The sequence below is a fragment of the Salvelinus namaycush genome, chromosome 3 (genome assembly GCF_016432855.1).
Source record: "Salvelinus namaycush isolate Seneca chromosome 3, SaNama_1.0, whole genome shotgun sequence".
NCBI classification, from domain to species: Eukaryota; Metazoa; Chordata; class Actinopteri; order Salmoniformes; family Salmonidae; genus Salvelinus; species Salvelinus namaycush.
Window position 1 is genome coordinate 11,017,915 of NC_052309.1, and position 17,683 is coordinate 11,035,597.

General features: G+C 39.4%; 1 protein-coding gene across 1 annotated transcript in view; it reads left to right on the top strand.

The window, feature by feature from the left end:
* Nucleotides 1-17,384, top strand: part of cntnap3 (contactin associated protein family member 3) — a 187,666-nt gene extending 170,282 nt beyond the window's left edge. The window contains exons 20-24 of the mRNA XM_038989461.1: nucleotides 2,975-3,108; nucleotides 6,428-6,515; nucleotides 14,154-14,372; nucleotides 15,098-15,169; nucleotides 16,236-17,384. Coding sequence (XP_038845389.1) covers nucleotides 2,975-3,108; nucleotides 6,428-6,515; nucleotides 14,154-14,372; nucleotides 15,098-15,169; nucleotides 16,236-16,435 — 713 coding nt within the window. The 3' untranslated portion in view covers nucleotides 16,436-17,384. The remainder of the gene's footprint in view (nucleotides 1-2,974; nucleotides 3,109-6,427; nucleotides 6,516-14,153; nucleotides 14,373-15,097; nucleotides 15,170-16,235) is intronic.
* Nucleotides 17,385-17,683: the final 299 nt, after the last annotated feature.

Consider the following 17,683-nt stretch of genomic DNA (forward strand, 5'->3'; position numbering starts at 1 on the left):
CTGTACTACAGTGGGGGCTGGTGAGGGAGGGGACGGCTCACTTCATTCCAGCCATTAATATAAGCCGGCCTCCCCTCACCAGCCTCCACTGCTATGCTGTATGTCTAACGAATATGCAAATTCAGAAAGGTTGCTTCTGATTAAAAAAAAATATGGTCCTGAGAAGTGTGATGGACTGCCAAGTGCGTTACTGTGCAGTGTACAGTCATCCAGTTAGTTAACGCACTTCTTCCTGAACGATCGTCCATTTAGAGCTCAGTGAGCGGTTGTTCTCGGAAACCCTGGATAGCTTCTTCTCCGAGTGGTCAGCGACGCCCCACTGGCAGACACTCTGCCCATGTCAATGTGTGACAGTAATTGTGGCCTATCTAATGTGATGGCCCTCTACTTGAATATAGGAATGCGCCCTTTCCACTTATATAAGAGTTTCTTTTTCCCAGGGCACAAATCATAAATCATAAAATGAAATACTCCTGCCCTTACAGTGCCTCAGTAATTGTAGACTTTCTGATATGATGGCCCTGTGCTTTAATCAAAGAATGGGCCCTCTCCCTCATTTATAAAATAGTTGTTTCATTTGTCCAATGGCGCAAATCATTTTAATGTCTATTTAACACTCTTACCCTCTCAAAGATTATTTTCTTTCACCTGGATGTGTGTAACTAATTCATGTTTTATTAACACTGAACAAAAATATAAATGTAACATGCAACAATGTCAAAGATTTTATTAAGTTACAGTTCATATAAGGAAATCAGTCAATTGAAATACATGCATTAGGCTCTAATCTATGGATTTCACATGACTGTGTATACAGCTATGCATCTGTTGGTCACAGATACCTTTAAAAAGAAGGTAGTGCCGTGGATCAGAAAATCAGTCACTATCTGCTGTGACCGCCATTCACCGCATGCAGCGTGACACATCCCCTTCGCATAGAGTTGATCAGGCTGTTGATTGTGGCCTGTGGAATGTTGTCCCACTCCTCTTCAATGGCTGTGCAAAGTTGCTTGATATTGGTGGGAACTGGAACACGCTGTCGTACACGTTGATCCAGAGCATCCAAAACATGCTCAGTGGGTGACATGTCCGGTGAGTATGCAGACCATGGAAGAACTGGGACATTTTTAGCTTCCAGGAATTGTGTACAGATCCTTGCAACATGGGGCCGGGCATTACCATGCTGAAACATGAGGTGATGCGGCGGATGAATGGCACTACAATTGGCCTTAGGATCTTGCCACGGTATCTCTGTGCATTCAAATTGCCATTGATAAAATGCAATTGTGTTCGTTGTCCATAGCTTATGCCTGCCTATATCATAACCGACCCCCACCATGGGGCACTCTGTTTACAACGTTGACATCACCAAACCACTCGCCCACACAACGTCATAAACGCTGTCTTCCATCTGCTCGGTACAGTTGAAACAGGGATTCATCCGTGAAGAGCGTGCCAAATTCTTACACTTCTCCAGCCTGCCAGTGGCCATCAAAGGTGAGCATTTGCCCACTGAAGTCGGTTAAGATGCCGATCTGCAGTCAGGTCAACTTCAACAATAATCAACACTATTTAAATACAGACAGTGACTGACAAGACCCTGGTGAGGACAACGAGCCCGCAGATGAGCTTCCCTGAGATGGTTTCTGACAGTTCGTGCAGAGATTCTTCAGTTGTGCAAACCCACAATTTCATCAGCTGTCCGGGTGGCCGGTCTCAGACGATCCCGCAGGTGAAGAGGCCAGATGTGGAGGTCCTGGGCTGGCATGGTTACACATGGTCTGTGCTTATGGTAGAGAAATTAACATTACATTCTCTGGCAACAGCTCTGGTGGACATTCCTGCAGTTAGCATTTCAATTGCACGCTCCCTCAACTTGAGACATCTGCGGCATTGTGTGACGAAACATTTTAGCGTGGCCTTTTATTGTCCCCAGCACAAGGTGCACCTGTGTAATGACCATGCCGTTTAATCAGCTTCCTGTCAGGTGGATGGATTATCTTGGCAAAGGATAAATTCTCACTAACAGGGATGTACACAAATATGTGCACAAAATTTGACATAAATACCTTTTTTGTGCGTATGAATAATTTCTTGGATCTTTTATTTCAGCTCATGAAACATGATATCAACACTTTACATATTGCATTTATATTTTCGTTCAGTATAATATTTGTACCCCCAATCCCTCCATGAAGAATTGTGATTATGTTATTGTAATTATCATGAAGGGCTTTCATGTTGGCTTAAAGATAATAAAAAAGACACCTTTGTATGAAGTGATCATTTGTGTGCTGCAGCATCAGTGAGAATGTGTTTTTTAAGCCATGTAATACATTTCCAATTTGTCCATTCATCTGAATGTGAATGATTAGTTTGGTGCTGACTGACAATACAAACACACTAGTGTATTACTCAGAGCCCCTCAGATACTTAATTCCCTGCAAATTATGAAAATTAATTTGATTTATTATCTCTGTTATTGATAGGGAATTAGAGATTAATCCGCTTAGTACAGAGTTTTTAAAACTCGGTCCTGGGGACCCCAAGGGTACACATTTTTGTTTTTGCCCTAGAATAAAAATGTCAGTTAATTATAATCAACATAATAATTCCCATATCCTGTTGCTGCAGGATTATTCTCCTGCTGTAGCAAATTGGCTCAATTTAAGATCCTACATCTGTACTGCTGTATTAAAAAAAAAAAAAATCTGGGTACATTGTGAATGCTGCACATGTAGAAGTGGGATTGTTCAGTGGCTGTCTGCATTTAAATGGTGTTGATTATTGTTCAAGTTTCATCTCTATGGGAGTTTCAGTTAACTTTAGTCCTGGACTAAAAGTGTCTTTCAAATGAGAATATCAGTTTAGAATGTTTTCAGTGCAGGAGTCTGTTTAATCTGTTTCTGGACAACTGTCCCATAATGTTTCTGAAAGTTACCTGGTATGAAAGTTGTCTCTATATCTCTCAAAGGTTACCTGGACGTTAAATACAAGCTGCAGAACAGTAGAGATGCTGAGGTGTTCAGGACCAGCGTTAGGAACCTGGCCAACGGACAACTTCACAGAGTCTCCATCAGAAGGCTTTCAGAGACTGTCAGTGTTCAGGTAATTTATTCCCTCACCGTTCAGGGAACTTATTATGTCACTGTTCAGGTAACTTATTTAACTTATTCTGTTCCTATTCAAGTAACTTATTCTGTTCCTATTCAAGTAACTTATTCTGTCCATGTTCAGGTAACTTATTCTGTCACCGTTCAGGTAACTTATTCTGTCACCGTTCAGGTAACTTATTCTGTCACTGTGCAGGTAATTTATTCTGTCACTGTGCAGGTAATTTATTCTGTCACTGTTCAGGTCATTTATTCTGTCACTGTTCAGGTCATTTATTCTGTCACTGTTCAGGTAATTTATTCTGTCACTGTTCAGGTAATTTATTCTGTCACTGTTCAAGTAACTTATTCTGTCACTGTTCAGGTAACTTATTCTCATTCAAAATAAAGTAAAGCTGAGCAGTTACCTTGGTGCAGTGGATCTCTTCCTTAGGTACTAGTACCCCTGGGGGTACCTGGCCTATCCACAAGGGGTACTTGGGAATATTAATAAAAACATAGGCCTAAAAATTGGTTGCACATGAGGAGGTTCTGCAGGCAGAGAAAAGGGTAATTGGGTGTAGCATAACGTAAAAAGATTGAGAATCACTGCCTTGGATGTCAGCAAGGGGTATTTAAAGACAAGTAGGCCTATATGTAATGTAACTAACCTGCTGAGCTGTAAGTGTATACATGTTAGCAGTGTGGGATCTTTATCATGGTAAAACTAATTCAAAAGGAAAATAACATTACTCCCAAAATATTTAAATATACAGTGAGATGTGATACCACTTGAGGATAGTGGATAAAGGGTGATGCAGGTTTTTTCTATAGTGTAGTTCTACCTCTTGGGACTCTGTATCTATCATGGAGTCCAAGTTCTTTGCTAACCTCACATGAGAAACCAACCCTAGAGATGTTGGATCTTAATTTGAAACAGTTTGCTACATCAGGGAAATAATCCTACAGCAACAGGAAATAATTATTCAGATTATGAGTAATGGTCATTGATGAAAAACGTCAGGATACTTTTTAAACCTCAAATACACTACAAGTTTTTCCTGCAGTGCAGGAAAGTTCTCCTGCAACAGGGTGATAAAATTAAGATCCTACATATGTATCTATCATCAAGTCCAAGCCCTTTGCACAGCAGGACACAAACCCAGGCCTTGCTCCAGAGCTGTACTTACTCAGAATGCACAGACACATTCCAACTCTCAGTCGTTTAGTAGGCCCACTCATTCACAATTCAGAGACATTTCAGGCAACATGAATGACTCTAAAGAATTAAAGGAATAGGATGGCAGACAAGAGAACAGTAGAGAGAAATCGATACAGTTTTAGCGTAAGGGACTGAAATCTGTGAGGAGACTGAACACACATTTCAAGAATTGAACCACAAAGTTGGTCGACATTCTTCTTTTCAGCCATTCTTCGACAGACACATGGAAAGCAAGTTGCGTTTTTTACCCCATATAGTAAAATCTATTATTTAGATCATTCTGAATTCCTGTTTAGCATTGCCCTGATGTGATCTGAAACTGCCACTCTAGTTAACATGATATTAACCCCACCGCATCACCCTTAGCTATTTTTAATAACAGTGTAATGTTCTTAACTAAGTGATCTGCAATACAAATTGAAGGTCATGGCTTGCTGGGTATTTGCTGAAGCAAGGTAAAGTCTTTTTCGCCAGGGATCATCCTGTATTAACCCTTCTTTGAGGATTTGAACTACAGTACAGCAACCCAACTATAACAGCAAGGCCATACAAACGCCCAAATTTAGACACCCCATTTATAAACCTCTTTAATGTACTACCCTTCCATAGTAATCACTTAGTGGACAGCACACTTAAAAGTTTTTACTTCCATGTTTCCGACCACCCAGCATGTACTAGTCTGACTAGTAAAAGGAATAAGATGACGCACACCCAGTGGTGTAGCGTAACTAAGTAAAATACATCAAAAGGGATACCTAGTCAGTTGTACAACTGAATGCCTTCAACTGAAATGTGTCTTCCGCATTTAACCCAACCCCTCTGAATCAGAGAGGTTGGGGGGGCTGCCCTAATCGACATCTACAGCACCCAGGGAACAGTGGGTTAACTGCCTTGCTCAGGGTTGAATGACAGATTTTTACCTTGTCAGCTCGGGGATTCTATCCAGCAACTTTTCGGTGACTGGCCCAACGCTCTAACCATTAGGCTATCTGAAATATTACTTGAGTTGTTTTTTGGCGTATCTGTCCTTTACTTTACTATCTATGTTTTTGACAACTTTTACTTTTACTTCACTACATTCCTAAAGAAAATATGTACTTTTTACCCCATACATTTTCCCTGACTTCCAAAAGTACTTGTTACATTTCGAATGCTCAGACAGGACAGCAATATGATTCAGAGGGGTTGGGTTAAATGCAGAAGACACATTTCAGTTGATGGCATTCAGTTGTACAACTGACTAGGTATCCCCCTTTCCCTTCCAATATGGTTAAATTTGCGCACTTATCAATATAACACATTGTCATCCCTACTGCCTCTGATCTGGTGGACTCACTAAACACAAATACTGCATTTGTAAATTATATCAGAGTGTTGGAGTGTGCCCCTGTCTGTCCATAAATAAACAAATGATAATAAGTGCGCTGTCTAGTTTGCTTAATATATATAATTTGATATATAACAATTACTTTTTACTTTTATTCAAGTATGACAATTGAGTACTTTTTCCACCGCTGTACATAAGTACATTTAAAACCAGATACTTTTAGACTGTTACTCAACAAGTATTTTACTTTATGACTTTTACTCAAGTAATCTTTACTTGAGTATGACAATTGAGGTATTTTCCAGCACTGCGGACACCCAAAAATGTTTTTTTACAGGTGTTGACTAATGGAGAGTAAACTATAAAAAGAAAGAATGAAAGTATCACATTCTAATTATGCTCCCAAATGTTTTGGCACGTTGTGGCTTCTTCAGTCTGTCTAGTTTGACCAGTCAAAAAAACAATCAATTTTGTAAAGCTGCTGTTTGGCAAGTCCCAGCAAAACTGCATCAATTATTGTAAGCTTTGAGTCGTTTTCAATCATATAAGTTCAACTAGAAAACCTTTCCAAGCTATTTCACTACTTTCCTTTTTTAGTTGAATGACAGATACTAAACAGCCAAGTGATAATGTGTTTAAAGTACTTTGAAGAGCAGGGTTTAATTAAACAGTCTACATGGAAGAGTACATTCTCCATCATCTGAAAGTGTTAATTGTCTTTTTTTAAATCCTCAATTTGACCATTCGACAAAGTGTTTACAGGTCCTGTTCTGCAATTTGTTTCAGATTGACCAGCACGAAAGGGAAGACTTCAATCTCACATCTGATGCAGAATTCAATGCTATCAAGTCAGTTGTCCTGGGGAAAGTGCATGGTGAGTTATAGAAGACTCCATTCAAATGACAAAGGAGAAGGCCATTTAAGTTAAAACTTGCAAAGAAATTGTGATTTAATAAAGAGCTCAGAGGTGTTTCGCTGTATGTTTCAATCACAGAACTGGAGAGCTTGTGAGGATCCCTCCTGTCTGAAGCTGTTACATAAAGCTTGTTAATATAACCTAAAGCTTGTTAAAATGACAAAGATTGTTAAAATGAAAATATTACCTGTTCACTCAGGTAATCACAGTTCGACATGACATGTTATCATCGGAGCGTTGTTGTGTGTCTGTTTACTTAAAATCTGAATAATATCGTCTTTATGTGTAATTATTGTCTATCCCCTGCTTCGGAAATAGGCCACTTTATGAAGGCCTATTGCTAATGTCTTTGTTTTAAAATAGGAGGCCTGCTTTCAATTGTAATGAGGAATGATTAAAGGAAACAGACACATAAAATACAGCAGTTACAGTCGTACAGTACATTCTGATACAATATAATTAACAAAATATTCCATGTCAAATGGAAATAATACTCCCATACTATGCCTGTATACAAAAATACACAATGCACTGCTACTCATTTCAGATGCAAATCCATTTCTATCCATATGTAACAATGTCAAGAATGTCACAATAACAAAGTTAAACAGTAGCTACTGTGATATTGTTATTGACTTATTCATGAACTTTCAAAAAACTCCATTAGTTTAAAGTCAGACTAACCCAAAAGCTCCATTATTCTAAAGTCAGACTAATCCAAAAGCTCCATAGGTCTAAAGTCAAAGCTCCATTGGTCTAAAGTCAGACTAATCCAACAGCTCCATTGGTCTAAAGTCAGACTAATGCAACAGCTCCATTGGTCTAAAGTCAGACTAATCCAACAGCTCCATTAGTATAAAGTCAGACTAATCCAAAAGCTCCATTATTCTAAAGTCAGACTAATCCAAAAGCTCCATTATTCTAAAGTCAGACTAATCCAACAGCTCCATTAGTTTAAAGTCAGACTAATCCTAAAGCTCCATTAGTATAAAGTCAGACTAATCCAAAAGCTCCATTAGTTTAAAGTCAGACTAACCCAAAAGCTCCATTATTCTAAAGTCAGACTAATCCAAAAGCTCCATAGGTCTAAAGTCAAAGCTCCATTGGTCTAAAGTCAGACTAATCCAACAGCTCCATTAGTATAAAGTCAGACTAATCCAAAAGCTCCATTAGTTTAACTTCTTATGCCTGCAGGGGCAGTCATCCGGCACATACACACACACAAACAAACTGCTCTGTGGTAGTGGAATGTATCTCAGGTGCCATGGACCATGTTAACACGTGACCGGGTCCTCCCCATACTCTCTTTTCTAACCCCACAGTCTGTGTGTCATATCAGGATCAAAGAGCTGGCATGAAAGTGGATTCTGTGTCATTCCCAGCGACGCCTGTCATCAATCACGCTAACAAATTGAAGTGTAATGAATGGAGAGAGAGAGAGAGAGAGAGAGAGAGAGAGAGAGAGAGAGAGAGAGAGAGAGAGAGAGAGAGAGAGAGAGAGAGAGAGAGAGAGAGAGAGAGAGAGAGAGAGAGAGAGAGAGAGAGAGAGAGAGAGAGAGAGAGAGAGAGAGAGAGAGAGAGAGAGAGAGAGAGAGAGAGAGAGAGAGAGAGAGAGAGAGAGAGAGAGAGAGAGAGAGAGAGAGAGAGAGAGAGAGAGAGAGAGAGAGAGAGAGAGAGACTTGCTATTGAAAAAGGCCGCCGTAGGCAGGCCTGGCTCTCAAAAGACAGGCTATGTGCACAATGCCCACAAAATGAGGTGGAAACTGAGCTGCACCTCCTGCCAAATGTATGACCATATTAGAGACACATATTTCCCTCAGTTTACACAAATATTCCACAAAGAATTCGAAAACAAACCCAATGTTGATAAACTCCCATATCTACTGGGTGAAATACCACAGTGTGCCATCACAGTAGCAATATTTGTGACCTGTTGCCACAAGAAAAGGGCAACCAGTGAAGAACGAACACCATTGTAAATACAACCCATATTTATGTTTATTTATTTTCCCCTTTGTACTTTAACTATTTGCAAACAATATGACATTTGAAATGTCTTTATTCTTTTGGAACTTTTGTGAGTAATGTTTAATGTTCATTTTTATTGTTTATTTCACTTTTGTTTATTATCTACTTCACTTGCTTTGGCAATGTTAACATATGTTTCCCATTCCAATAAAGCCTCTAAATTAAAATTGAAGAGAGAGACAGAGAGAAACCAATCTTTTTGGCTCTATAACAAAGAATAAAGAGCAAAAACATATACAGGATCAAATACAAATCTTAGAATCAACTATTAAAGACTACCAGAACCCACTGGATTCTCCAATTACCTTGAATGAGCTACAGGACAAAATAAAAACCCTCCAACCCAAAAAGGCCTGTGGTGTTGATGGTATCCTCAATGGAATGATCAAATATACAGACAACAAATTCCAATTGGCTATACTAAAACTCTTTAACATCATCTTTAGCTCTGGCATCTTCCCCAATATTTAGAACCAAGGACTGATCACCCCAATCCACAAAAGTGGAGACAAATTTGACCCCAATAACTACCGTGGGATATGTATCAACAGCAACCTTGGGAAAATCCTCTGCATTATCATTAACAGCAGACTCGTACATTTCCTCAATGAAAACAATGTACTGAGCAAATGTCAAATTGGCTTTTTACCAAATGACCATACAACAGACCATGTATTCACCCTGCACACCCTAATTGACAACCAAACAAACCAAAACCAAAAGGCAAAGTCTTCTCATGCTTTGTTGATTTCAAAAAAGCCTTCGACTCAATTTGGCATGAGGGGCTGCTATACAAATTGATGGAAAGTGGTGTTGGGGGTAAAGCATACGACATTATAAAATCCATGTACACAAGCAACAAGTGTGCGGTTAACCTGTTTGGCGTGCAAGCCCGACGTCGGTACACTTATGACAACAGCCAGCTCAAAGTGCAGGGCGCGAAATTCAAAAGATATTTTTTTAAAATATTTAACTTTCACACATTAACAAGTCCAATACAGCATATGAAAGGTACACATCTTGTGAATCAAGCCAACATGTCCGATTTTTAAAATGTTTTACAGGGAAGACACAATATGTAAATCTATTAGCTAACCACGTTAGCAAAAGACACCACTTTTCTTACTCCATCAGTTTTTTACTCCATCAGTAGCTATCACAAATTCGACCAAATAAAGATATAAATAGCCACTAACCAAGAAACAACTTCATCAGATGACAGTCTGATAACATATTTATTGTATAGCATATGTTTTGTTAGAAAAATGTGCATATTTCAGGTATAAATCATAGTTTACATTGCAGCTACAATCAGAAATTGCACCGAAAGCAGCCATAATATTTACAGACACCAACGTCAAATACCTAATTACTCATCATAAAACATTTCTGAAAAATACATAGTGTACAGCAATTGAAAGACAGGCATCTTGTGATTCCAGACAATATTTCCGATTTATCAAGTGTTTTACAGCGAAAACACAATAGAGCGTTATATTAGCGTACCACAATAGCCAAAAACACAAGCAATTTCCCATTAGCAAAAGTTAGCGATCGTAACAAACAAGCAAAAGATATATAATTTTTGACTAACCTTGATTTTCTTCATCAGATGACAGTCCTATAACATCAGGTTATACATACACTTATGTTTTGTTCGAAAATGTGCATATTTAGAGCTGAAATCAGTGGTTACACATTGTGCTAACGTAGCATCTTTTTCCCACAACGTCTAAACAGCAACGATATTTTTCTGACATGTTTTCTGACACACATATTCTGACCAAATAGCTATTCATAAACATAAGTAAAAAATACATGTTGTATAGGAAATGATAGATCCATTAGTTCTTAATGAAATCGCAGTGTTAGAATTCTAAAAAATAACTTCATTACGACATCCAGCTTCGGTATAGCTGAGTACCCCAAAGTTGGGCGCCCACGACTAATTCACATGCACGACAGATATATGAATTAGCATCATAAAATGTTTCTTACTTTTGGTGATCTTCCGTCAGAATGTTGGACAAGGTGTCCTTTGTCAAGAACAGTCGTTGTTTGGATTCAGAACGTTCATTTTCCCTCTCGATTTAGCACGCACACTTGCCAAGTGGCACGGATCTCTCCAACGTCAACAAAGTCAGAGAACGGAACACGGCAAAACTCCCGAAAAAATTTCAATAATCTGATTAAACTATATTGAAAAAACATACTTTACGATGATATGGTCACATGTATCAAATAAAATCTAAACCGGAGATGTTAGTCGTCCATAACGACAGCTAAACAGAAGGCAAATCCATGTCCCCTTTCGCGCGCTCCAGAAACAGGAAATGGACGGTCACGTCATACAAAGAGCTTTAATTCCACCTCAGACCAAGATAAACACGAAATTTCTTCTCTCACCGCCTCTTGACAACCAGGGGAAGGTGTATGAAGTGTACGTAGACTCTTACGTATCATGCCCATGTATAGGCAGGAAGTTGAACAGAGCATCGATTTCTGACATTCCACTTCCTGGTCAGGAAATGTGCTGCAGAATGAGTTCTGTTTCACTCAGAGAAATAATTCAAACGGTTTTAGAAACTAGAGAGTGTTTTCTATCCAATAGTAATAATAATATGCATATTGTACGAGCAAGAATTGAGTACGAGGCCGTTTGAAATGGGCACGATTTAACTGGCTACTCAATACTGCCCCTTGCAGCCATAAGAAGTTAAAATAGGCAAAAAACACACACATTTCTTCCCACAGGGCTGGGGGGTGAGACAGGGATGCAGCTTTAGCCCCACCCTCTTCAACATATATATCAACGAATTGGCGAGGGCACTAGAACAGTCTGCAGCACCCGGCCTCACCCTACTAGAATCTGAAGTCAAATGTCTACTGTTTGCTGATGATCTGGTGCTTCTGTCACCAACCAAGGAGGGCCTACAGCAGCACCTAGATATTCTGCACAGATTCTGCCAGACCTGGGCCCTGACAGTAAATCTCAGTAAGACCAAAATAATGGTGTTCCAAAAAAGGTCCAGTCGCCAGGACCACAAATACAAATTCCATCTAGACACCATTGCCCTAGAGCACACAAAAACTATACATACCTTGGCCTAAACATCAGCGCCACAGGTAACTTCCACAAAGCTGTGAACGATCTGAGAGACAAGACAAGAAGGGCATTCTATGCCATCAAAAGGAACATAAAATTCAACATACCAATTAGGATCTGGCTAAAAATACAAAAATATCCTCCGTGTACAACGTAGAACACCAAATAATGCATGCAGAGCAGAATTAGGCCGATACCCACTAATTATCAAAATCCATAAAAGAGCCGTTAAATTCTACAACAACCTAAAAGGAAGCGATTCCCAAACCTTCCATAACAAAGCCATCACCTACAGAGAGATTAACCTGGAGAAGAGTCCCCTAAGCAAGCTGGTCCTGGGGCTCTGTTCACAAACACAAACACACCCCACAGAGCCCCGGGACAGCAGCACAATTAGACCCAAGCAAATCATGAGAAAACAAAAAGATAATTACTTGACACATTGGAAAGAATTAACAAAAAAACAGAGCAAACTAGAATGCTATTTGGCCCTAAACAGAGATTACACAGTGGCAGAATAACTGACCACTGTGACTGACCCAAACTTAAGGAAAGCTTTGACTATGTACAGACTCAGTGAGCATAGCCTTGCTATTGAGAAAGGCTGCCGTAGGCAGACATGGCTCTCAAGAGAAGACAGGCTATGTGCACACTGCCCACAAAATGAGGTGGAAACTGAGCCGCACTTCCTAATCTCCTGCCCAATGTATGACCATATTAGAGACACATATTTTCCTCAGATTACACAGATCCACAAAGAATTCGAAAACAAACCCAATTTTGATCAACTCCCATATCTACTGGGTGAAATTCCACAGTGTGACATCACAGCAGCAAGATTTGTGACCCGTTGCTACAAGAAAAGGGCACCAGTGAAGAACAAACACCATTGTAAATACAACCCATATTTATGCTTATTTATTTTCTCTTGTGTGCTTTAACCATTTGTACATTGTTACAACACTATATATAAACATAATATGACATTTGTAATGTCTTTATTGTTTTGAATCTTCTGTGTAATGTTTACTGTTAATTTTTATTGTTTATTTCACTTTTGTATATTATCTACCTCACTTGTTTTGGCAATGTTAACACATGTTTCCCATGCCAATAAAGCCCCTTGAATTGAATTGACAGAGAGAGACAGAGAGATGAGGCCTGACTGAGGAGGAATAGCTCCTCTGCTGTAAGAAGGGAAAGTTACAGTCAGGATACAGTAGCTTGTGTGATGCAGTACAATGCCATCGGCTCACTGACTTCTTTAAGGAAGGGAAAGGGGGATACCTAGTCAGTTGTACATCTGAATGCCTTCAACTGAAATGTGTCTGCCTTAATCGACATCCATGTCTTCGGGCGCCCGGGGAACAGTGGGTTAACTGCCTTGCTCAAGGGTACTGATAACCATGCAAATTCATACCATTAATTAAATGCATAGTCACTTGGTCATTCTGAAGAGGCAGATACCCTGGCAAACATAGGGTTTTACTGGATATTAGCCAGTCAAATGGAAGCAGTGTTACTGGGGTCTCTCATTATCTACTTTCAAATGGAAGCAGTGTTACTGGGGTCTCTCATTATCTACTTTCAAATGGAAGCAGTGTTACTGGGGTCTCTCATTATCTACTTTCAAATGGAAGCAGTGTTACTGGGGTCTCTCATTATCTACTTTCAAATGGAAGCAGTGTTACTGGGGTCTCTCATTATCTACTTTCAAATGGAAGCAGTGTTACTGTGGTCTCTCATTATCTACTTTCAAATGGAAGCAGTGTTAGTGGGGTCTCTCATTATCTACTTTCAAATGGAAGCAGTGTTACTGTGGTCTCTCATTATCTACTTTCAAATGGAAGCAGTGTTACTGGGGTCTCTCATTATCTAATTTCAAATGGAAGCAGTGTTACTGGGGTCTCTCATTATCTACTTTCAAATGGAAGCAGTGTTACTGTGGTCTCTCATTATCTACTTTCAAATGGAAGCAGTGTTACTGGGGTTTCTCATTATCTACTTTCAAATGGAAGCAGTGTTACTGGGGTTTCTCATTATCTACTTTGTGTATTGTGAGCTGTTTATGAACTTTCTGCCTAATCAATCAATATTACTCTGAGAGCAATGAATCCCACTTCTTTTACCTTAGACTGATCACTATACTGCACATTAGTGGGGGGCCGAGTATCTGCGGGTTTTCGCTCCTCCCTTGTACTTGATTGATGAAGTAAGATCACTAATTAGTAAGCACTCCCCTCACCTGGTTGACTAGGTCTTTATTGAAAGGGGAAAAACAAAAACCAGCAGACACTAGGCCATCCATGGATTGAGTTTGACACCCCTGATGTAGGGGATCTATTTTAATCTATACCTTCATCCATTACAGTACGTAATGATCTGACTTACCTCTGATCTCACTGACTGTTTCTGCATTTTTGGTTGTGTGCATGGGTGTGTGTGTGTGCGTTTGTGTTTAGAGTCTGGTGAGCTGGATCCAGAGATTGCCAGGCTGAACTCCCAGGGTTTCAGTGGCTGTCTGTCGGTGGTCCAGTTTAACTCCGTAGCCCCACTGAAGGCAGCGCTGCTCTACCCCAACACCAGCCCAGTTATAGTGATTGGATCCCTAGCAGAGTCCACCTGTGGCTCCTCATCTCCAGCCAATCCCTACCCAGCTGAAACTACACACTCCCTATCAGGTAAGAGGGGAGGTGTCAAGTTCCCTATGATGGGCGGAGTCTGTGGTAATAGCAGGGACTCTTGGTCAACCCTTTTCCGTCTCTTTCTCTCTCTCTCTCTCTCTCTCTCTCTCTCTCTCTCTCTCTCTCTCTCTCCCACTCCATCTTCTGCTTGAGTGCCTTTTGTTTTTCTTTAATTCCACTTGAGAATCTACACTTTTTTCCAAACTGCTTTTTCAAACTTTATCAAGGGCCCATTTAATACATACACCATCTTCCTTGTTAATTAGATGAGAATGAAAGTGATTACATTGTGACAGATGAGTTCATTCATTTGGATGAGAGGCATTTCTCATTTGCATAATCTATCTTCTGTGGTCCTCCTCATGCAGTTTAGGACTGAGGGTGTAGTGTTAAATGAATCCTGCATGGACTGATGACCCTTGATGTTACTGACTCTCTCTCTCTCCTGTCCCCTTTTCTCTCTTTCTCTTTCTGCTGCCTCTCTCTCTCTCTTTCTGTGTATCTCTCTCTTTCTGCTGCCTCTCACTATTTCTGTGTATCTCTCTCTTTCTGTCTGTTTCCCTCGCTCTCTCTGTCTTTCTGTCTCTCTCTCTTTCTGTATGTCTCTCTCTCTCTCGCTCGCTCTCTCTCTGTGTATCTCTCTCTTTCTGTCTGTGTTTCTCTTGCTCGCTCTCTGTCTTTCTGTCTCTCTCTCTCTCAATCTCTGTCTCTCTCTGCTGTAGATCATTTAGGTACAGTAGGTACTGGTGAGCCTATAGTCAATGCAATCAAGAGTGACTCTGCATTGATTGGAGGTAACGGGAACATGTTTCTCATGTGTTTCACTTATAGTGTCATAATAAACCATACTTATATTGTAGTCAGTAAAACAACATGTCAGATAAGAAATGATCCTGTTCAAAATAGACAAAGGTAAAGATAAAGGTCACTTGAAAAAAATATGTTTTTCTGAATGAGACAAACCTGGATAAATAAAAGTGAAATAAATAAATACAATATTTCAACATAATGTATGGCATGTTTGCAGCATCACATCCCAAAGCTTTGAAGCGGTGGTTGATTAGGTTCCAGTTGGTTCAGTTGCTGGAATATAGAAAGTAGTTCAAAGTCCTCCTTATACAGGCTGACTCAGTGCCAAATGCACAAAGGACACCAAAACGAATTAAACTTTTAAAGAAATTATTTGCTGATTAAGGAAGTTTTACAGCTATCTTCAAATATTTTTTCTTTTTAGAACCATTGTAATTTACCATTAAATTGAGTCTGGGTGTGTTCTGGTTTCCCAAAAAGATGTATCATTTTCTCTTGATAATGAAACGCACCATACATAGCATTGCAGTGTACAAGGACTGTAGCTAAGGTTTATGAAATGAATGCCTGCTACGTTTGTGAGAATTGAACTGGAGATCTTTGTGCTGTGCCTTGTACAGATATGAATTTACAGCTTTTAGAAGCTTGTGTAATGCCTTTTAGAGTTTAGATTAGCAACGGAAATCAGGCAGGCCGGGTAATAGCAATGAAATACCCACAAGAGAAATTGGCATATTATTTATCTTAAGGCTTCTACGCCGTAGACAAATGTCGCAGAACTAAACTTGAGAATGCTGAGAAAGGAGTTAATGTGTTCTGAAAGCCACTGTGCTTTCTCTATTTTTGCTTCTGAAAAAGGAAACCTATAGAGATGTCACAATGTGAAATGATGTTAATTGGTTTCACGTTAGAATTCTTCAGTGTTTTACGTCTTAAAAAAGCACTCTGTTAAAGTGCATTTTTACACCATTAAATTGGACTTGATCTTTCTGTTTTCAAATGAGTGCTGTTTTGTTGTTTCCTAACTTAATGTTTTGTACTCCTTTGCAGGTGTGATTGCTGTGGGGATATTTGTGATTCTGTGTGCGTTGGCAATAATGGCAAGGTTCCTGTATCGACGGAAAGAGACATTCCACACCCAAGAACCCCAGGGAATCAAACCTGAGGCCGACAGTCCTGAATACCCTTTCCACAGCGAGCCCACCTCACAGAACATACTAAGTGAAAACCAAAAGGAGTATTTCATATAGGTCCAACTATCCACCTCTCGACCTTCTCGATGTTGGACTAATCCAGTGAATCTGATTAAGGAAGGACATGCCTTGCCAAGCCCTAGAGACGTTAATTACATTCACAGTACATTATACACACAGTACATGCAGTAAAAGACCATCAGCAACTGTCAAAACAAGATGGCTGACCAAGATTTGAAGAAGACAACAAATAATATGTAAATGCATCCATGTATTGTGGTTTCAAGTAGTTACCACAGCCACAAAACCAAAATTGGCTATATCGTAAACAATAATGGAAACTAAAGTTTGCTTTTCGGTCTTAATTTAAGGTTAGGGTTAGGCATAAGGTTATCAGTGTGGTTAAGGATTGGGTTAAGGTTAGGGTTAGGTTTGAAACCATATTTTAGAGAAATTGTAGCAATAGGCTGGGTTTATGACTTTGTGGCTGTAGTAACTAGTGATGACCACATTGTTTACTGTGTTTTGTACACACTGTTTGTACTGGTAATATGACACAAGTGTAGATGATAGACTTTGAAAGGTGTTGATACTGTCATTCATGGGAGTGTAAATATTCTTTAAAAATGTAAATGTTGAATTAATTAATGTCTTTATAACAATCGCTGTCTAATATTTCTCTCCGGTGGTACAGTACTGAAAATATAATAATAATGCCTGGATGGATTTATACTGTATGTACCTGCAGTACGGTTATGAAGATGATACAATACATGTGTGGACTATTGAGTTGAAAGTATTTTGGTATTATGATGATGCATTTGCTTCATTGAGAGATTTAGATGTCTTAGCCATAGAGATTCCCTCTACAGCACACACAGTATATACTGTACTGTGTATTACAGTAATAACATCTCAAAATCTGTTGACCAAAATACATGAGAACATGTATTGAACAAACATATCGAATCGAACATCCCACTGACAAAACTTATGTAAATACAGTATTATGTTCCAAATGTTGTTTTTTTTGTCTATTTTTTTTATTTTTATTACTTCACTGTACTTCAGAAAGTTCCGTGGCAAGCATAACCTGTAATTTTGTGTGCTTGCTCTGCATTATCCTGGATAAAAATAAAAGCATAGCCATTTAACGGTTTTCTTTGAAACACTGCTTCCTTACCACCCACAGCTAGAACACGTTGACAGACCAAATTCTCAGAAAAGCTTTGAACGGAACTCACAACATTAGGCTCACTCTAAAACACTCTGGCTAATCGCCACCTTCCTTTCACAAGGTGCTAA